Genomic DNA, 20,691 nt, shown 5'->3' with positions numbered 1-20,691 from the left:
ATTTAAAACCTCTAGATAATGAAACTTTACTCAAATATTAAATGTACATAAATAAAACATTAATAATCATCACCCATGCACTTACTCTTCCCAATAAATATATGGGATTGTGACCCTGACCCTTGCTTGTTTCTGTTAATCAGCTTGAAGGCCAGAGGTCATTTTTCACTTAGACAATTTATTCCATGAGGGTAGAATATCAAAATGATTTTCTGCAAGAAACAATTAGGAGGAATAAATGCAAATAAAATAGTATCATAAAATATTTCTGGATTGATTTTTAATAAATAAAACCCAAAGTAAGATGAAAATGCTAATGTTCCGGCTGGAGGGGGATAATGGCCGTATTCTGCAGGGACAGAGTTTCCGCCAACCTCTCTGAGCAGCATCATCATTCCATATCTCTGCCCTGTGATCAGTAGGTGTCAAAATCCTTCATAGTGACAAATGTGCTGTCCACTTGCATCTGTGGAGAATGTTTTAGCAGCTGAGTGATTATGAATCAAACCCCTGAGCTTAGAGCCCTTACCGCCTCCCAATGCGTTCACATTTGTTGTCTGACAAGTAAATGTATCTTGACTTTCCTCTGAGATTTTTTTGCACGGTGTTTGATGAAAGACATTTGGCAAATTGGCAGTGGTACCCTGTACGTTGCAATTTGTAGCTAGCATTAGGAGTCCGGGCATGAAATGAGAGGGCAGGCTCCGGGATAAAGGGAAAAGAGAGAGCTAACTACAACATGAATAGTCATTTGAAGGATCGCACGTACACTGTTCCCTTTGTAAGAAAAGAATCATCGTCTGGCCGTTCTGTGAAGATTTTGCTTCACCATAAGGAGTCACTGGTATTCTGTCCAGCTGCACGGCCACGGAATAGAGATTTTGTTAATTTTCATTTTGAGTGCAAAGTGTTGCGTTTTCTTTCTATCCTGAGCTCATAAATTAGGCCTTCAGTTCGGTCCTGCCATCCCATCAGTGAAAGAATCCTCCCCTTGGGTTAAGCAGTTGTTTGAATGTGCAGTTGTTACTGTTCTTGTCCTTGTGTGGAGTCTCCTGGTCTAACACCCCAGCTCTTTGAGAAACTCAGAGTGCATCTAGAGTGCAAACACCTTTTTAACAGCTTTCTGAGTTCTCCAGTGGCATAGTGCCTGAGAACCAAATAAATAATGGGTGAGTTGATTTAACAGGATGGCCTGAGAGTTTGCTTTTCTACTTAAAAATTCAGTAGTAAGCAGCTTCCAAATAAAATATGAGCACTAAGGAAACTTAACATTTTGGGAGGGTTGAAGGAAAGGGGAGAGCCCTTCTAACTGAGAATGGTAAGGATCAAGCTGGCTTTCAAAGGAAATGCCACCCTCCGATTGTGACTGTCAGATGTATGTGCAGGTGGACAGAAGCGTGAAGATTATAAGCAAAATAAATTAGGTTGTTTGAGGGGAAGAATTAGGCAGGATAGTGTTTTAAGATTATTTCTCTAAGAGTGTGGTTAGGCTAACTACTCCCCTTATAATGCCTGTGCCAAGTTCTATAACATGAAGTCATGATAATGTATCATGAACTGTCATTTCAACTCAGTCTTTGCTCGGAACAAAGTAATATTTCTTCAAAATTCCTTGTATATGATCCCACTTAAAATCGTAGTATATCCAGATATTAAGTTAACCTAGTCTTGGACAAAACACCTCTTCCGCCTTAATTTTTTTCTTTCTACACTACACACATTTGGCTTAAGCTGTAACTTTGGAACACAGCTGAAACTTTGATGTGTTTGGTGCTATGAATTCTTTATGTGGAGTGCCATGCTTCCTATGGTTTTTATTACCAAGGCAAGGCATGCGGGATCTCTCCGTGAATGTCCAGTTCACTAATGTGTAGTGTATAGTATAATGTATAATGCAATGGTAATGTTGTCTCTTAATTTAATAAAAAAGCTTTATTATCGCTCATGTATTTCATTGCTCAGGTCTATATCAAATTACGACAAAATGGCCTAACCAAGGTCTTTTGAAGAAGTTCACACAGCATTCTATAAGCATGGTTCTCTACCTTTGTTATTTCCTAAGTCAACAAGTCCTCTCATTGTCTGTCTATTTTTGGGACACTGCAGCCTTTTTCTCTTGTCCACCGTGGTCAGCTGATGTGATGCTTCCCCTTTCTTAACGATTTCTTGGTTTGCTAGAGATGATTATGGAAGAACAGACATCGGACTTGTCCTTCACGGTCTTGTGCTCTTGCCTTTCAGATGTCAGCTATTGAGAACATGGCGGAGAAGCTGGAGAGCTTCAGTGCCCTGAAACCGGAGGCCAGTGAACTTCTGCAGTCAGTTCCCTCCATGTTCAACTTCAGAGCGCCTCCCAATGCCCTGCCGGAGAACCTCCTTCGGAAAGGGAAAGAACGCTACACCTGCAGGTGACCGCAGGGCCCGTGACAGCCCGCTTTCCCCAGGTCTCCCCTCTGATTGCAAAAGGCCCTGCTGTTTGTTTTGGAAATTATTCTTGATTGGATGATTAATCGTGACCATGATAGATCTCCAGCACTTCAAAGTACTCTTTATTTAGGGAGATATAAAAATAGTGGTTTTAAAAAATTATTATTAAATGAGAATTTTAACACAGGCCATTTGGTTGTGATAAATGAGGTTGGAAAGAGTCCAAATACTTGTTTCACTTTGATATTTATGAATTTTCTTTCACAGTTAATTATTTTCATCCAAAGGTATAATACTACTGTCTTCGAGCATACATTTATTAATTGTCATGGCATTGAAGAATAAGGCCATTAACAAAGGACGAATAGGGTCGATAAGTGAAGAAAGCTAGTTAATAAGTTTCTTGTTACCCATCAGTAATACAGTAAAGCTTGCTTTTTTTCTTTTTTTCTTCCGTTCAATAATTTGTGCTTATAATTTCTGAATTGTCTTCGGAAATTTGTGGCATCTGACTCAGGCATATCAATTTATCTGCTCTTTGGAAAATGTGTCACTTTCTTTTCAGAAAAGCTTTTATAGGAACATACCTTGATGGATGGGGTCTTCGAATCTTGTCTAATCTGATACCACTCAATGTACCAAGTTGTCACTGCGGCTAACATGTAAAATGAGTTGAAACATTTGAAATCTGTTTACATCAGCCCAGAATCACAGACTCTTGTCATTTTTTTATCCCCTTGTCTGGTTCAGTTTTGTGACTGTAAAGATACAGAGTTAATAAAAGAGGCGTATGGGGGTCATCAAAACTAAAGTCTATTTTCATAAAGTGCTTGCTTATGCATGAGCAAATTCAACCAGATCTCATAATGCAGCCTTTATTAGTGGAGTTATTTATATCTATAGAATGGCTTTGTTGCAAATTTTAAATACCAAAGACATGTGAGTTCCATGCAAGATTAATTAAATCAGGAATCAGCATCTGGCTTCTACGCAGCTTGAGTGAAATAAAGTCGATTGTGCTGACTTTCTCTTATAAACATCTTTCATAACAGATACTGTGGCAAGATTTTTCCAAGGTCTGCGAACTTAACACGGCACTTGAGAACCCACACAGGAGAGCAGCCTTACAGGTTTGACAATGATTTTTACTAAATACCTTGGTAAATGCTATAGTAATTAGAGTGGATGTATTGCCATCATTTTAAAGGAGGCTATTTAGTGCATGTCTGTATGTCCTTGCAATTTTGAGTCAAAGAAGAACTGACTAGTAGCTAGGATAAAAGGTATAAGAGTTCTAATTTTTTAAATCAAGGCTTTGGACATCTCAGTTTAAAAGGTCTAGCAGGATCTAGACCTAGGGTCTAGATCTAGATCTAGCATAGAATAAGCATTTAAGAAATGTTAGCTTTTTAAAAACCATTATTATTGTTTTAGTGAGAGAGAGTATGGGGTGGGGAGAAGCAGAGGGGGAAAGAGAAAGAAAATCTAATTAAGCAGGTTCCATGCCTAGCACAGAACCTGACACGGGGCTCGTTCCCACCACCCTGAGATCATGACCTGAGCTAAAATCAAGAGTCAGACGCTCAACTGAGCCACCAGGTACCCCCATTTAAAAAACTATTTAATGCTCTCTCTCCTCAATAATTGGTGCAGTATTAATTGACAGTAATCAGAACATTGCAGCCTCTCTTTCTCAAGTCTTTAATCTCTGTGAGGAGTTAACAAGCGGTGTGTAACTTTATTTCCCCGGTGTAGCTACATATGTGTCCCCAGGTCCCATTAGGAGGTTTAAGGATTAGACCTTAAACCTGGAGAAGTGGGAGACGGTAAGGAAGTAGGAGCAGAAAAGATGAAATAGACTAGTTATAGGAAGAGGGGAAATTCTGCCAACAATTTCTAAACTGTCTCTTGGCTTATTCTGTTAAATGTCAAAATCAGCCACGTGACACATGGGACATGTGTCTAACTTTAATATTATTGTTTACTAAAGAATGAAAATTATCCAGATCCTCTTCAGTTTTAAAATAAAATCTACATTGTTTTATGTGCAATGCTTTGCATATAGTGCTACGTGGTTGTAAATATTTTTTAAAGAATAAATGTGATTTACCTTAAGTCACATTGTGATTTCATTCTGCCTTGAAATTCTGATGCAGTGCATATACTTAAGATTATTTTTGTCTGCATTCTCTCTCTTTCCATTAAAATAAATTATTTTTCAGGTTTCAAAGACTTTCTTACATATAAGAAAAAAGAAAGTGGGCAGATCAATGAATGCTCATTTGAAAAGAATTGACATTTTAGGAGAAAACTGGAGGGACTTAAGCTCAGCAAATAATAAAAAGTTTTCTTAAATTCTTTCTTTCCTACATGTTTTATAAATTACTAGTCAGAAATGATACTTCTACTTTAATAGAATGGACTTTATAGAATAAATCTCAGAGAGATATAAAAATGGAATTTGTTAGGTGATTTCCCTTTTTGAGAAAAATTTCAGATCGCAGGAATTCTGCTTCAGTGAAGGAAAGATTTCAGCACTTACATTTTATTATGGCCAAAGATCTGGTCTCGACTATATTGTGCTCATTTTGCTCTGTACTCGAATTCAGTGGTTTTAGTCTACTCCATAAATGGTATGTTTATTTTTAAAAACACAGGCCAGAATTTTGGCATAGCTAGAGATCTTAAACAATTTTTTGTCTAGCTTCTCTGTTTTACAAGTGAAGAAATTCAGATGTACAGATGTTAATTGCCTTCTGTAAAGCCTGGTATTAAAAGATCCAGAATTAAAACCCAGATTTGGAGCTCCCATGTCAGAGTTTTTATCTCACACCATCATCTCAAAGGCTCCCATGACCCTTGTGTTTACATCCAAATTCTTAATGAGTGTATTGGTCATGATATATGTATTCATTTTAAGAATTTTTAGAAACTTAGACTCCTAACTACCCTAACTAATTTATTGGAGCAGAAAGCAATGATTTTTTTTTTTTTTATTCAGTAGCACTCAAAACTTTTGGCCAAGACATTAGCAGAGGAAAGATACAAAAATAGCAGATGATTTTTGTGTAGAGTGTTCTTATTGGCTGATTTTATCTGTATTAGTGTAGATGATGTCTATTAGATTTGGAAGAGCCCCTTTGCATACGAGCAGAAAGCTGGAAGTGTGTCAAAGGCAAAATCTCTCTAATTCATGATGTTCATAGAAAATGTGAAAAATGTTTGATGGGAATATAAGTTTTCTCTAGTAGCGTTTTTGAGGTTGTTCTGCTCAGTACAGCACAGTTGTGCTAATTGTATCATTATTCTCATTGTAGTGGGCCTTGGGAGTCCACAGAGTTATTGCAGAGGAGGCCATGACTCATATATATATATTTTTCAAAAGCAGAGGCTAAAATAACACAACTACTATGAATGTGGGGTCTCACGCATTTTTAAATTAATATTGTAAGTGAGGAAAGTTGAGGAGCCTCATCATGCCAGGACAGTTTTTTAAGGGGGAAAAATGAAATCAGTCCTTGAGTTGGTTTATTGATACTATGCCAAAGTAACTAGTTTAACAGATTTATTTTCCCCACTGAACTAACTAGACTTCTGGCATCACGTAAAGACAGCCGTAGAAACCCAAACACTTCGAGTGGAATGGGGTGATTTCTGATGTAGAGCACTCGAACCACTGAGTCTATGTTCAGAAGTGGGAGAAGGACCCTTCACATATGGAAGAAGAAGTTCAAGATTGGCTGCTAGGTTAAAAATTTTCACTTAAAAGTCATCTAGAGAAAGCTCTTTTTTTCCTTCTTCTTTTTTTTTTTTAAGAACACACATACAAAAAAGCCACACAAACCAATAATGCAATCTTTACTTTAAAAATGCCAAAGGAGACTACCCCATAAATTGTCACTTTTCTTCTTTATCTGTAAGAACTGGAAGGTGAAAAAGAAAAAAAAAAAAAGAACTGGGAGGTGTATGGAGTCAGGAAGATACGTTTTTATATATGTTTAAAGGAGAACTTCAAAATAACTCATGATTTTTTTTTTTTTTAATCACATGGAAGGCAGAAACAATTAGCCAACCAATAATAAGTGTTTTCCTGGAAAACCAACCTGGTTCAGAAATGCCACAAACTCTGTAAGAACAGAAATGGAAAGTTGGGGGGAATAAGAAGAGCAGAGATAATGAAGACTTTATTTTATTCCAAAAGTAGAATTTAGTTCTACTTTTACTTTCTTTTTTAACAGTTCAAAGGTGGGGGTACCCGGGTGACTCAGTGGGTTAAGTGTCTGATCCTTGGTTTCCATTCAGGTCATGATCCCAATGTCCTGGGATTGAGCCCTGCAGCCCACTCCCTGATCAGTGGGGAGTCTGCTTCTCTCCTTCTTTCTCAGCCCCTCCCCATTCATACACAGTCTCTCTCTCAAATAAATAAATAAGTCTTTTAAAAGATATAGTTTAAAGTTTATTAGAGTAAAGGCTCTGGGGGCTTGTAATCACTACAGATTATGAAAATTTTATTGTCTGGTGTGGACTCCGTTTTTAAAGGTTTGGATTCTTTACTGCTCTTTTTGAGAAGATAATGGAAGTTCCTTTAGGTTTATCAGTTGAGAAAGTGAATCTACCAAGAAACTGTTCAATCTGACTCTGCAATTTTGAATTTAAGAGTGATCTTTTACTTAATTTGAAGAATACGTGAATTTGTTTCTTGTTTGTTTACAAAGGATTTATTGGTATTGTCCTAAGTAGAAGGTAAAACCACGCTACTATTTCTTAATGTCCTTAATTCTGTGAGGTTTATTGAAAACATGAAAACTGATGACCTTAATAAATTTGGAACCAATAAAATTGTCGATACTTTATTATGGTTTTTTGTAAAGTCATGAAAATCTTTAATGGAATCAAAGTCTATTGGAATTGAAATCTTGGCTGTGGAAATGGTGTTCTTCTTTTTCATTTTCTCCAAAAAGTTTTATGGGTGATCATTTTGGATATCTGGCTTACGTGTCTTGAGAAATATCTTTTGATTTGCTTGCAAATATTTTTTTTGTGCTTATTTTTCAGATGCAAATACTGTGACAGATCCTTTAGCATCTCTTCCAACTTGCAGAGACACGTTCGTAACATCCACAATAAGGAGAAGCCCTTCAAGTGTCACTTATGTGATAGGTGTTTCGGTCAACAAACCAACTTGGACAGACACCTAAAGAAACATGAGAATGGGAACATGTCTGGTAGGTAATCCGTTGTGTTAGGAGGAGAAGATGGCTCAGTTTTCTTATTTTAAAAGATAATCGTGAATAATATTGTATGACAACTATACTTCTTAAAAAAGAGATAATTATGACCTTTCTTCTCTCCTTTCGCTTTGACACCAGAAACAGATCCTAAAATTTACAGCATGTTTCCCTTAAATTATAGAGTGCCGTGATAGGTGAATAATATACAACTCAGGACCTTATTTGGATTGTTTTCTTATTCTCCTGGATTAATCTCAATTATGGGTAATCTCAAACAAAGAGAACCATGACCCAATCTCCTAGGAGAGTTATAAATCAGGATTTCCTAAATTGCAGGGAGAAATCTTTCTGCATATTGGTGCAAAATGGGGACTCCGGGCATGGCAATGTTTCCAAAGTGGCAGCCCCAGAATATTGTGCTCTGAATATTAGCTTAGAAACCATGGCTGTGTTTGCAGAGGTCCCTACATTTCAGAGAATATCCCCAGGGTAACTTTTCAGAGATTCATGATGGAAGATTGTTGACATGATCAGAGCAACCCATAGCAAATGACAGTGGCGTGTGGTTTGGGTCATAAATTCTGATATAGAATTAAGTTAAAAGTGTCCAAAAATCCCTAGCCTTCCCTTAAGTCAGACTTGCCAGCACATAGTTAGCAGAAGAGATGGTAGTTTTTCTTGCCTTTGCCTTTGGCTTCTAAGAGTTAGATAATAAATCATTAATTGGTATTTGCCAACTGGTATATGTGTTTGGAGCCACACCGTGTGGCTATAATTTGTTTCAAGAGAATCAAGAAAATGCCTTGGGGGCAAGGGAAGAAGCAAGCAATGGGTTCAGGAAAAGAGATTTTAAAAGCAGGAAAATGTTGAAGTTGTACAAAATAGCTATTTTTACTTAAGGAAATTATTTTATTATTAATCCTTCTCCCCTTGTACACAGGCACATGGGTTACAATCTTGGAGGGCTACTACATAGAACTGTATTACTGTTTATTTTCCTCTGTTTATTTTCCAAAGTCAAATGACTGTGGTCTCAAGATACCAGATTTTAGAGACGGAAGTATAAAGCAGTCAAAGTCTAAACTGGCCACACAATCCAACCACTTGCACCCTTACGGCATTTTCCCATTTTTCTAATCAAAAGTATACTGTTTTTGTTTTGTTCTTTTAAAGATTTATTTATTCCAGAGAGGCAGAGGGAGGGGCAGAGGGAGAGAGAGAAGCTCAAGCAGACTCCCCACTGAGAAAAGAGCCCAATGTGGGGCTTGATCCCAGGACCCCAAGATCATGACCTGAGCTGAAGTAAAGAACTGGCTCCTTAACCAACTGAGCCACTCAGGTGCCCATAATCAAAAGCATTTGGAAAATAATTAAATGAGTTAAAAATGTAACATGTCTAAGTTCAATACTTGTTACCCGAGATAACTTTATTCAGCTGAGAGCTGTTCTCCCCTCTTATCTTGGTTATCTGGACTATTAGGATGAACCGTTAGATTGTAGTTATCTTGTGGGAAAGGTAAGCAGCATGAAGTAAGTGTTGATGTAAATTTGACTACATATAAGGTGTTTATAGTTGTGTAAATTTATAAAAACCTCACAAACATCCTGTGAGAAGGTATTCTGATTCTAGTTTTATAGTTAAGGAAGCTGAAAATCATCTTAGAATGAGCAGATCCCATATTGTCCTTTTAATGCTGTCCCACCTCAGTTTCTGGGCTGGTGTGCTAAGTCTACTCACTGCCTCACCCACCAAATCAGAATACAGAATTTTTGGCACGTTTTCAGTCTTTATGTGGTAATGTGCTTTAGCACAGGAGCAATAAATACATATTGACTGCAACCAGGACTGAGTATATAGTTTCTTCTGGAGGAATCTATTTGGGGCTTCTTTATAATTTGCTTCACCCCATTTCCTCATTTTATGAGTGAAAATCTCCTCTTGTCATAGTGGAAATGGAAGGAAGCTGTGGGAGAAACATCTCTGGGAGACTGTACCACATGACTTCAGTGGTTCAGAATATTCCCCAAGGTACTTTCATCAGCAGGCGTGTGGTAATTTGGGAAGACGTTGGCCTCCTGAAGTTACCATTATTAATATTCCAAAGAGCCTGTTTTAGGAAACACTGATCAAATGAAGAAGGAATGAGGTTCAAAATAAGTTGTTCATATCAATAGTAGTCTTTTCCTCAAAAGACTCTCTACCCCCAGGTACGGCAACATCGTCGCCTCATTCTGAGCTGGAAAGTACAGGTGCCATTCTCGATGACAAAGAAGATGCTTACTTCACAGAAATCCGCAATTTCATTGGGAATAGCAACCACAGCGGCCAGTCTCCCAGGAACACAGAAGAGAGGTAAAGCTGAGTTTTGCCTTTTTTTTTTTTTTTAAAGATTTTTTATTTATTCATTTGACAGACAGAAATCACAAGTAGGCAGAGAGGCAGGCAGAGAGAGAGAGAAGAGGAAGCAGGCTCCCCGCTGAGCAGAGAGCCCGATGCGGGTCTCGATCCCAGGACCCTGAGACCATGACCTGAGCCAAAAGCAGAGGCTTTAACCCACTGAGCCACCCAGGTGCCCTGAGTTTTTCCTTTTTAAACGCTCTGATTTCTGAAATAAGTATGTTCCAAATAGATTTGCTGTGCTCACTTTTGTGACACACTGTAACTTCTACCAGTGGTGGCTGGCATTTCTTTAGTACAGATTAAATACTAAATGCTCTTGAAAGCGCTTTGTGTGTATGAATTAATTTAATTATAATAGCCCTATGAGGCAGCTACTATTACTATGTAATTTTATCAGTGAAGGAATGGAGACATCACAGGCTAAATAACTTGCCAGAGGGCACATAAGTAATTAATAAATGGGATTCAACCTGGGCCATCTGGTTTCAGAGCCTATGCTTTTACCACCATTCTGTTCTGCTGTTCTTGATAACTAATTAGACTATTTTATCAAAACTTACCAAGCAAAAGGGAAAGCCACCACAGGGATTCAGTTGATTCAGCTGTGGCTACTATTATATATCATGTGTATATTACAGATAATATAACTAGATGTACATGTGTGTGTGTGTATGTGTATATATATGTGTATATACACACACATATATATATATAAAAGGTGTGTGTGTATATATATACATATCTGTATATAACATATCTATTGAATATCATTTAAATATCTTTTACCTAAAAAGCAGTTGAGACTTCTTGGTATGATTCTGTCACTACCTATGGGCTCTCTCAGGTGGATATGCATTTAATTCTGGCATGTTTGTTTCAGTGGGTGTGATCATCTCTGTTTTTAGTGACCTGGTGCCTTGCTTACCTCTTATCATTATCAACCTCAAGCATATATGGCTTAATTCCTAGAGAAAAACTTTTAATGCTGCTGATAATAATAAATACTTACCTAATATTTATATTTTATATGATGTTAATGAAACATTATTTTATCAAAACTACCAGATTTAATTCTTCTTATCTCTAAGTTATAATTAAATATCTGATATTGAGAACTAGATTTTTTTTAACATAACTATCCAAGAGCCTATTCAGTTAGGATGCTGCGTAGTCAATTTTAATGTCAAATGAAATAGTTCTTGAAAGCTCCGTTACTTTTCATCACACAAGTATTATTGTTAGTGTCCTCTATTTTTTGATATTATTAAAATTCAAATAATTATTTAAGGTAGTTTTTACATTAAGCCAAAGTTCACATAAACATTATTTCCCCAGATAAAATTATATATAGAATTCCCCAGATAAAATTATATAACAGAAGAACCTCTTTTCTTCAACTTATTTAGGGGAAAAAAGAGAGAAGATCTGCTTTTACATGACCCTTCCCAAATTCTAAGAAGTCTGATAAGAGCTATGACTTTGTGCAGTTGGATGTATCTTTTCCTCTGCTTGCCCAAGTGTGTGTGTGTGTGTATGTGTGTGTGTGTGTGTGTGTGTGTGTGTGTGAAAGGCAGAGGATGGAGGGAGTGAGATGAGCATATGTTCAGAAATACAAAGTAGTGTGTAAGTAGTGCCTTACATTTTGATAACAACATTTACATGACACAAAAGAAATGTTGAACAAAAACCATCATTTGGGTTCTGAGATGCCTTTTCAGATTTTCTAGCCCTTTCTTGGAGATTTGTGAGCCCACATATAGCTGCGACATCTGGCTTCAACATGTCCAAACAGCACAGAAGTAAGAAGATTGAGTCATTTAACTTCCCCCCCTCAACTCCTATCGGGGCTACTTTTGATGAATAATTTATCCCCCATAAATTGCCACATTTGAAAGCATAATTAACAAATAGGTTTTCTTAATCATGTTGGCTTTGTTACTTTTGGTTTTCATCCATGCATTCTTTTGTTCTTTTACTTTTTCTTTCATTTAAAAAAAAATAACAGTTTCAATCCATTCAAGCTAGCAAGTTGGCAGTGTATCTGGAAACTAATAATTTATGTCTGTGCAAAACATGTTTTAATCATTCTTTGATAAAAGTGGTTAAGAGATTGGCTGTATAAAAACATTAATAATGATAATACAACTGTTTTTAAGATTTTTACTGTGTGCATCTGTCACACCCAACGTTGTTTTATTTTGTTTATTTATTTACCCCAGAAAATCTAAGTATTTAATTATCTCTTTTTTTTTTAACATGGGAAAGTGATGGATTACATTGCTGATACCTGATCTCCTATAATCTGAAAAATAGTTCTGTTAAATGCGAATAGCCCACATTTCTGTAGCAAGATTTCAACAAGCTTTCTGAACTTGGAGGAAGTGCCTTAATTTCCCTGGTCACATATATTTAAAAAGAGGAGATTAGGAAGACATACTCTGTAGTTCAAAGCATTTGTAATTAATCTGGAACTAAGTTAATTTTGACTTTTAAATATTACAATGAAACTTAAATTCAGTTATACATCTTTATATTTTTTTAAGATTTTATTTATGTATTTTAGATAGAGCACAAGCAGGGGGAAGGAGAGAGACAAGCAGACTCTGAGCTGAGTGTGGAGCCTGACATGGTGCTCGATCTCAAACTCTGAGATCATGTCCTGAGCTGAAACCAAGGGCCAGGCGTGCTAAACTGACTGAGCCACCCAGGCGCCCTTCAATTTATATGTTCTTTCTGTTTATTTTAAAGCCTGAGAAATTTGTCCTGCTTTTATAGATGCTCTCAAATGTATCAAATTGAGACTTCTTTGTAATTAAACCCTTTTTTGTAATTTCACATTTAAATCACATACTATAATCCTTACAACCACAAACTAAAGAATTGCAAAGGACTTTTAGAATAAAATATTCTTTTGTATCACATGAGACATGCATGCTAAGTAAGATTCAAAAGATAATCGCACAATTGCATTTTTAGATAATTGCCCACCCTGATGTTCTTTTGAGAAACAGGGAACTTTGTTACATTCAGACCATTGAGGATAGTTTGAAAACAGTAAAAATAAGTGAGCTCTCCATCATTTCCAAGCTTGAGCAGGATGCCTAAGTGGCATACACCACAAATGTCACCTAGAAATATCAAATACCGCGTGTTCCCTGACAGCTCTCTTAACATTTTCTTTGAACTCCTTGATTCACTCTAGGTGTGTGTGTTGAAGTTTTTGTCAGTGTTGTTCAGGGATATGAATTTTCCAGAAAACTATTATTTTAAATGGTGGGCACTTATATGGTAATTAGGTAACATTATGTAGAGAAGACATAGATAGGCTTTTTATATCATATATAACAGTATCATTTATCAGGCAAAGGTCGGATAAGGAATAGGAGCCTGAGACAGTTTTTCTAGCTCTGCCAGAAGCCCCATTTATCCTCTGAATAATCACCCAATTATTGTTTTCTTCATTCTCTCATTTGTGAAGTAACATTACTTTCCATGGTTGCCATAAAGCATAAACAATAAAAATTGCCTGTAGAAGTGCTGAAAATCCTGAACTATTTTTGGGAAGACATGAGAAGAGAGCCAGCTGCACGTTTACAAATGAAACCAATAATGGGACCTGTTTCTTTTTGTATGCTTTTGAAAGAATGAACGGCAGTCATTTTAAGGATGAGAAAGCTTTGGTGACCAGCCAAAATTCAGATTTACTGGATGATGAAGAAGTAGAAGATGAGGTGTTGTTAGATGAGGAGGATGAGGACAACGATATTACTGGAAAAACGGGGAAAGAACCAGGGACAAGCAATTTACATGAAGGAAACCCTGAGGATGACTATGAAGATGCCAGCACCCTGGAGATGAGTTGCAAAACGTCCCCAGTGAGGTGAGTACCTGGGGTGACATTAGTAAATAAGTAGGCGTAGATACACATATGCTTGCAAGTCTCTCTGCTCTGTTTTTCCATTAGGGCAATATTTCAGGCCATGGCAGTTGATGAGCATTGAATCATAAAAAATACATTTGAATTAGAAAACTGTATTTGGTGGATTCATTTTGGATGGGTGAAAACAAGGTAGCCATCATAATCCACAAGATTAGAAATGCATTGGTGTCTGTGGAACCCTGATTAACCTGAGATGAGAAGAATAAATGAAAATTAGATGAGTACCCAATCATTTACGTAGACTGTCCTGTAAAACCCAAAGAAAAATAGAGATGGCAATATTATCTAATTCATTAAAAAATCTTGTATGTTATTAATCCAATATTAGGGAGATCAGTATCACTTAATTTGATATGTAAACTGTACAGGTAGGTTTTTAATGGGAAAAAAATGAACCAAGTAGTTAAATTTAATATTTATATTAAATATTAAATATTAATATTTAATATTCTATTTTCATATGGAGAGTGGGTGCTCACTAAGTCTTATCATGACTGGCTTTATTTTAAATGGACATTATAAACTATAAATTGTGTCTCCACTGCATTGCTGATTCCACACCATTGCCTTTACCTCTTATCTACATTTGCTTTGGTTATGAAGAATCTTAAAACAAACATGTTTTTAAGATACAGTATGTGTAGACACTTTAAAGAACCCAGTAATGGATGCATGCTTCTTGATACTGCAAATATAATACAAAGTTTGACAGCTGTATGGATTCACATGAAAAGTGATTTGGTTGGATAACAAACTGAGAAAGAAAGAAAAAACCCTCTGTGCTTTCCCATTGGTTCATTTTAGGTATAAAGAGGAAGAATATAAAACTGGACTTTCTGCTCTAGATCATATAAGGCACTTCACAGATAGCCTCAAAATGAGGAAACTGGAAGATAATCAATATACTGAAGCTGAGCTGTCTTCTTTTAGTGCTTCCCATGTGCCGGAGGAACTTAAACAGCCGTTACACAGAAAGTCCAAATCACAGGTACATGTTCTCCTGCAGCACAGCGTCATGGTGACATGGTGCCTTGGGCATCAAAAGGCAGATAGTCTCTCTGGGCAGTGCTCTAGAGTCTGAACAAGTTCAGTTGCTTGACTCAAAACTTTCCTACCTTGACCCTATGACCGAATCCAAGATGGTTCCCCAGCACAGCCATGAACATGGCTGCCCTCCGCACAGATGCTTCCATGACAAACCTTGTCCTCCAGTAGCTTTTGCCTGACTGCAATTCTCTCAGTTCTGTAGAGGTAGTCCATAATGTTTGCACCTATTTCTGTATGACTTCGGAGGGATTTTTTAATTAGTTTACATCTGTAATTCTTGTCAACCTAAGTGTATTTCCAGACTTTGGTCCCTTATTATATTAGTAAATTAACAAGTCATCTAATTTATAGCATCTAGGATATAAAACTATTAAACTGAGGATCAGAGATGAAATGAGTTGCCCGAAGTCTGTAGCATCTTACTGGCAGAGCTGGAAAGAAAACCAATTTATTTTTAATTGAATGAATGAATGAATGAATAGTACATTTATTGGGTTCTACGGCATTCTATCAGCACTGTGGAAACAAAAATAAATCCATTTAAAGATCCATAAATACCAATTAAAAGAGCCTCAGTTCTTTATCACAGAATAAAGGAAGTCAGTACTTTCTGCTGACATCCCTACTCAATCACATTGTTCAATTCATTTGGGTTAATCACAAAGAAGAAGAAGAAAAGAAGCTTCCTGTTATTACCATATTTGTTGGTCACTTTGGTCTAATTGAAGGTGAGCCCACTTTGGTGGTGGCCTGACATATCAAACCCTGTGACAGCATTGGCTCGTACATTTAGAAATGCTTTCCGATTTGGCTGAGATGTTTCGGCCTTAGCCATTTGCTCTTAGCAGCAAATGTGGTCGTATCTCAACTAAGGTGGGAAAAACATCGTGCTAGTGGGATAATGTAAATTCTTAACTCTCAGTCAATTCAGTAAAAATTGAAGATATGATGTAAGGTAATAATAGGCAAAAGGAATGTTCGTTTTGCATTGAAGTAGAGGCAGCTCCTTACCCTCAGAGCTTCTAGCTGCATGAACTTAAGAACATCACATCAAGACTGTGGGTGCCACTTCTTCATTGTAAAGTGGGGTGACTAGAGGCAATATCTAAGGTCTCTCCCTGGTATATGATTCAGTGGGGATAAATATTAATTTTCCAGTTCCCCACATTAACAATAAATTAGCCAGAGTAGACATCTCATTTTTACTTGGACATAACCATCAGAGGTAGTGATTATTTTTTTAAACGCTTGGTATCCCATTCTTCCTTCCTAATTGATCGGAGACATATCAGAGGATGCAGGCTTTCTTTCTTTTCCTTTCCTTTTTTCTCCTTTCCTTTCCTTTTCATTTCATTTCTTTTAATTATTCCACCAAAATGCTTATAAGACACAGTACCTAAAAATTCCTGAAGCTGTCCAGAGTGATTGAAAACAGAAAAGTCAAGAACCCAGAGATTATAGATGTGATCTATTTCAGTACCAGCATTGTGACATAAAGTCCCTGCCTAGCTGGACTAACAATTACCATCACAAAAAAATGCTAGTGTATTGTATTTTTCATGTTACTTGATCACGCCATATATATCAGTTTAAATATGGTCAGGCCTTTTTGCAAACTAACTTTATTTCATGAGACTTTTTATTCATTCATTCAATTGTTATTCACTGTCAGTGATGTTCAAGGAGCGGATCTTTGTACATGAAAATGTGTATTTTACTTGATTACCAAAAGGCAAGTATTCTATATTTTCCATTTTCTAGAATCTGAATAGAGATAGATGACTTACTCAAAACATTGATATATTTTCTCTGATTTTTATAGTGATTGAATCCAAGATAGCTGAACAATACAACAGTGGCTGCATTCTGCATAGTCACCTCTTTGAAAATTCCTATCCTAAAAATTAATTTCATGACAATAGGTAGTTTTTATATCCAGCAATCTATGTTAGTTAATGCTTATAATTCCTTCACAGCCCTTTGAGACAAGTTTTTGTTATTATGATCCCCATTTGGTAGGAGAAAAGTGACCTTGAAAGGTAAAGGAACTTCCCCAAGATCACACAGCTATTGAATAGAGGTCATTTAGAAGCCAGGAACCCCAAGTTTTCTCTAAGTTTCCTTTCATTTTTCCAAATATTGGAATAGGCTTTGTTAAAGCCATTACAGAATACTCTTTATCTTGATATCTAAAAGCGGGTACTTAATAAAAAGTTCAATGAGTTTAGTGCTCACCTTGCTCATATTTTAAACTCTTAAAATAAAACTCTTAAAAGAACAGGGACTGTATATTACTTGTCATTGATTCCCTAGGACCTAGCACAGTGCCTGGTGTAGAGTAGATGCTTAAGAGTTTTTGTTATATGTCTGATGAGATTTTGTAGAGGTCCAGAAGGTAAATTGCATACATAAAAGTCAAATGTATACATTGAGAGCAATGACCCAGCAAATCAGAATCAGCCTACAAGAGCAGATTTTCTAACTGAATGCCATGATTACGGAAAAAACCACAGATTGGCCACATGTCTCGGCATGACTCTCAGAGATGAAATTCTGCTTAACAACAGAGGCATTTGGTCTTTGTTTACAGACAGTGGAATGTCTTTGGCAGGACTTTAATGATCCCACTGCAGCAGCATTTTTGACAGGCAAGTTTAGCAGTGGATGAGACCAACAATAGCAAATCAACAGTGAAAAGTTCACTCACAAGTCAAGACCAAACATTTCATTTGACTATTTTACTTGGCAGCAAATGGGAGATTCTCTGGAACAGTTACTTAGAATTGACATGATAATAAGGAAGAAAGAGCACTTCTTCAGAGAGCACTGCCATGTACCTTCTGCTTGGCAGACACTGGCATTCAAGTTGGTCAGAACATTGTTGGGTCTTGTGTTGTATTTTATTTTTCGGTAAAGCTGACTTGATCTACCTGAGCTTGCAAGGTTTTGGGTAGTCAACTTTGAATATTTGAAACATGGAGGGAAACTAGAGAAAGGACACTGGATTAAAAGTTGGGCAGAAATCACTTGTGCTTCTGCCTCTCCACTGTCTATTTGAGTGACTCAGGGCAAGTTGTGTCACCGTCAGCGCTAACCCTCTCAGTTATAAAGTGCAGGAGTCGATGGGAAGGTGTCCTCTACTAGACCCCAGTGCCATCAAAGCAGGTCTATGTCCCCTTCATCGTTGCAGTTTCGATCGTAAGCACACAATAATATTTTTGGTGGCTTGAACAGGTGCACAAACAGTGGCTGGATGACATATTTATGCGGGGTAGGGGGAGGACTCGTGTTTCTCAGTGGAGACACTTGACATTTTCGGTTGGACAATTCTTTTTTTTTGGTCCTGTAGGACATGTACTTTTGTGGTCCCCAGGCACTGAAGACCAGCAGTAACACCACATCGTTACGATGACAAAAAGAAGCCCATGTTTTTCCAAACACATCCATGAGGGATGCTCCTAACTCTGAGTCCCATTCCCCCAAGAATATTCTTTGAATTAAAAGTGATGTTTTTCAGTGCCACTTACTGAGTCTCTCCTTTTTACCCCAGGCATATGCTATGATGTTGTCATTGTCCGACAAGGAGTCACTCCATTCTGCATCCCACAGTTCTTCCAATGTGTGGCACAGTATGGCAAGGGCTGCTGCGGAATCCAGTGCCATCCAGTCCATAAGCCACGTATGACATTACCAAGGTCGACCAGAGTGGGACCAAGTCCAACAGTAGCATGGCTCTTTCATCTAGGACTATTTAAAAGACTGCTGAGCAGAATGCCTTAGAAACCTGAAGGGTCACTCATTTAAAGTCTGGTGACCTTAAACTGAATGCTTAAAAAAAAAAAAAAAGAAAGAAAAAGAGAGGAAAAGAAAGAAAAAAGAAACTATTTATTCTCGATATTTTGTTTTGCACAGCAAAGGCAGCTGCTGACTTCTGGAAGGTCAATGCAACTTAACGTGATTCGGTGAGAATGAGCAACTTGCAGGCAGGAGGCGTCCTGGTCCACCCTGCCCTGGGCTGTGGGCGGGCGCGAGGGCTGTGGGGATGGCGGCATTGACACGAATGAACACTCCGTAGAAACTGAATTCTCTTTTGTACAAGATCATCTGCCACATGATTGGGAACAGTTGCTTTTAATTACAGATATGATTTTTTTTCTTTGTTAAAGTTTTATGTAATTTAACCCTTTGAAGATGGAAGTAGTTGGATGAAATGCACACTCGATTATTATAGAAACTGATAACAGGGAGTCCTCGTTCCCCCTTAACTTTTGCCTTCTTAAGTACATTGTGTAAAACTAGGGAAAAAGGGTATGTGTATATTGTAAACTATGGAAGTTCCAGCGCTCAAAGAGGTTAAGTCAGTGAAGTAACCTGTTCATCACCAGTCCCGCTGCACCACTACACTAATAGAATGTTTGCCAAATCCTTGTAATAACATCTTAATTTTAGACAATCATGTCACTGTTTTTTTAATGTTTAATTTTTGTGTGTGTTGTGTGTATCATGTATTTATTTGTTGGCAAACTATTTTTCGTTGATTACAATAGCACTGTTCCAGTCAGCCACTACTTTCTGACGTCTGAGGCACGCCCCTTTCTGAATTGCAAGGACCAAGGTGACTCGACCTGTGTATGGGAGTGCCAAATGGTGTTTGGCTTTTCTTAACATTCCTTTTTTGTTGTTGTTTTGTTTTCCTTCTTAATGAGCTAAATATGAATAGATGCAACTTAGTTTTTGTAATACTGAAATCGATTCAATTGTATAAACGATTATAATTTCTTTCATGAAAGCATGATTCTTCTGATTAAAAACTGTACCCCATATTTTATGCTGGTTGTCTGCAAGCTTGTGCGATGTTATGTTCATGTTAATCCTATTTGTAAAATGAAGTGTTCCAGACCTTATGTTAAAAGAGAGAAGTAAATAACAGACTGTATTCAGTTATTTTGCCCTTTATTGAAGAACCAGATTTGTTTTCCTTTTCTTTTGTTTGTTTGTTTGTTTGTAATCTCATTTTGAAATAATCGGCAAGTTGAGGTACTTTCTTCAAATGCTTTGTACAATATAAACTGTTATGCCTTTCAGTGCATTACTATGGGAGGAGCAACTAAAAAAATAAAGACTTACAAAACTGGTTATTTTTTCCACTGTGTGATATTTTTCCTTCTTGTGCAATTTTAGGGATCCAGTGATTTAAAGATATGATGTCTGGGAACTTGATGCCCTGATAGATACATGGAATGTCAAACATGTGTGTATTGTTTTGAGATGACATAGGGATAGACCTTGAACCACAGGAAATTGGGACTCTGGCCCATTCTTCTGAACTTTCTCTGTGCGGCACAAAGTCAGGGCTCATGTGCGATGCCACAGGGTCCTGGGTCTTCAGATAGATAATTTAGCAGTTGCCCCATGTTCCATCAGGTTTGATGTACTATAATTTCTTCAACTATTTCAATTTTATTGAAGATTTAAGCTTTCTGATATTCACTAATCAAGCAGTGGAATTTTAATTTTCATGCACAAAATTGATTTTTTATGTTCGTATATGTACATACAGATTTTTTATGTTCGTATATGTACATATGTGAAATGTGAGAAATGATATTTCCATATGATAAATTCTCTGGGGAGCAATTATGAAT

General features: G+C 37.1%; 1 protein-coding gene across 26 annotated transcripts in view; it reads left to right on the top strand.

Moving 5' to 3' along the window:
• Positions 1-20,182, top strand: part of MECOM (MDS1 and EVI1 complex locus) — a 545,117-nt gene extending 524,935 nt beyond the window's left edge. For 23 of the 26 annotated variants that reach the window (XM_082741502.1, XM_082741483.1, XM_082741494.1 and 20 more), the window contains 7 exons: positions 2,242-2,408; positions 3,480-3,557; positions 7,483-7,652; positions 9,867-10,011; positions 13,703-13,939; positions 14,804-14,987; positions 18,597-20,182. In XM_082741502.1, the coding sequence (XP_082597628.1) occupies positions 2,242-2,408; positions 3,480-3,557; positions 7,483-7,652; positions 9,867-10,011; positions 13,703-13,939; positions 14,804-14,987; positions 18,597-18,731 (1,116 nt within the window). In that variant the 3' untranslated portion in view covers positions 18,732-20,182. The remainder of the gene's footprint in view (positions 1-2,241; positions 2,409-3,479; positions 3,558-7,482; positions 7,653-9,866; positions 10,012-13,702; positions 13,940-14,803; positions 14,988-18,596) is intronic. The other 3 variants (XM_082741486.1, XM_082741488.1, XM_082741487.1) reach the window with 1 other exon arrangement.
• The last annotated feature ends 509 nt before the right edge of the window (positions 20,183-20,691 follow it).

The sequence above is a fragment of the Mustela nivalis genome (genome assembly GCF_964662115.1).
Source record: "Mustela nivalis genome assembly, chromosome: 1".
Taxonomy (NCBI): domain Eukaryota; kingdom Metazoa; phylum Chordata; class Mammalia; order Carnivora; family Mustelidae; genus Mustela; species Mustela nivalis.
The sequence above is the reverse complement of the archived record's forward strand: the minus strand, read 5'-3'. Positions and strand labels throughout refer to the sequence as shown.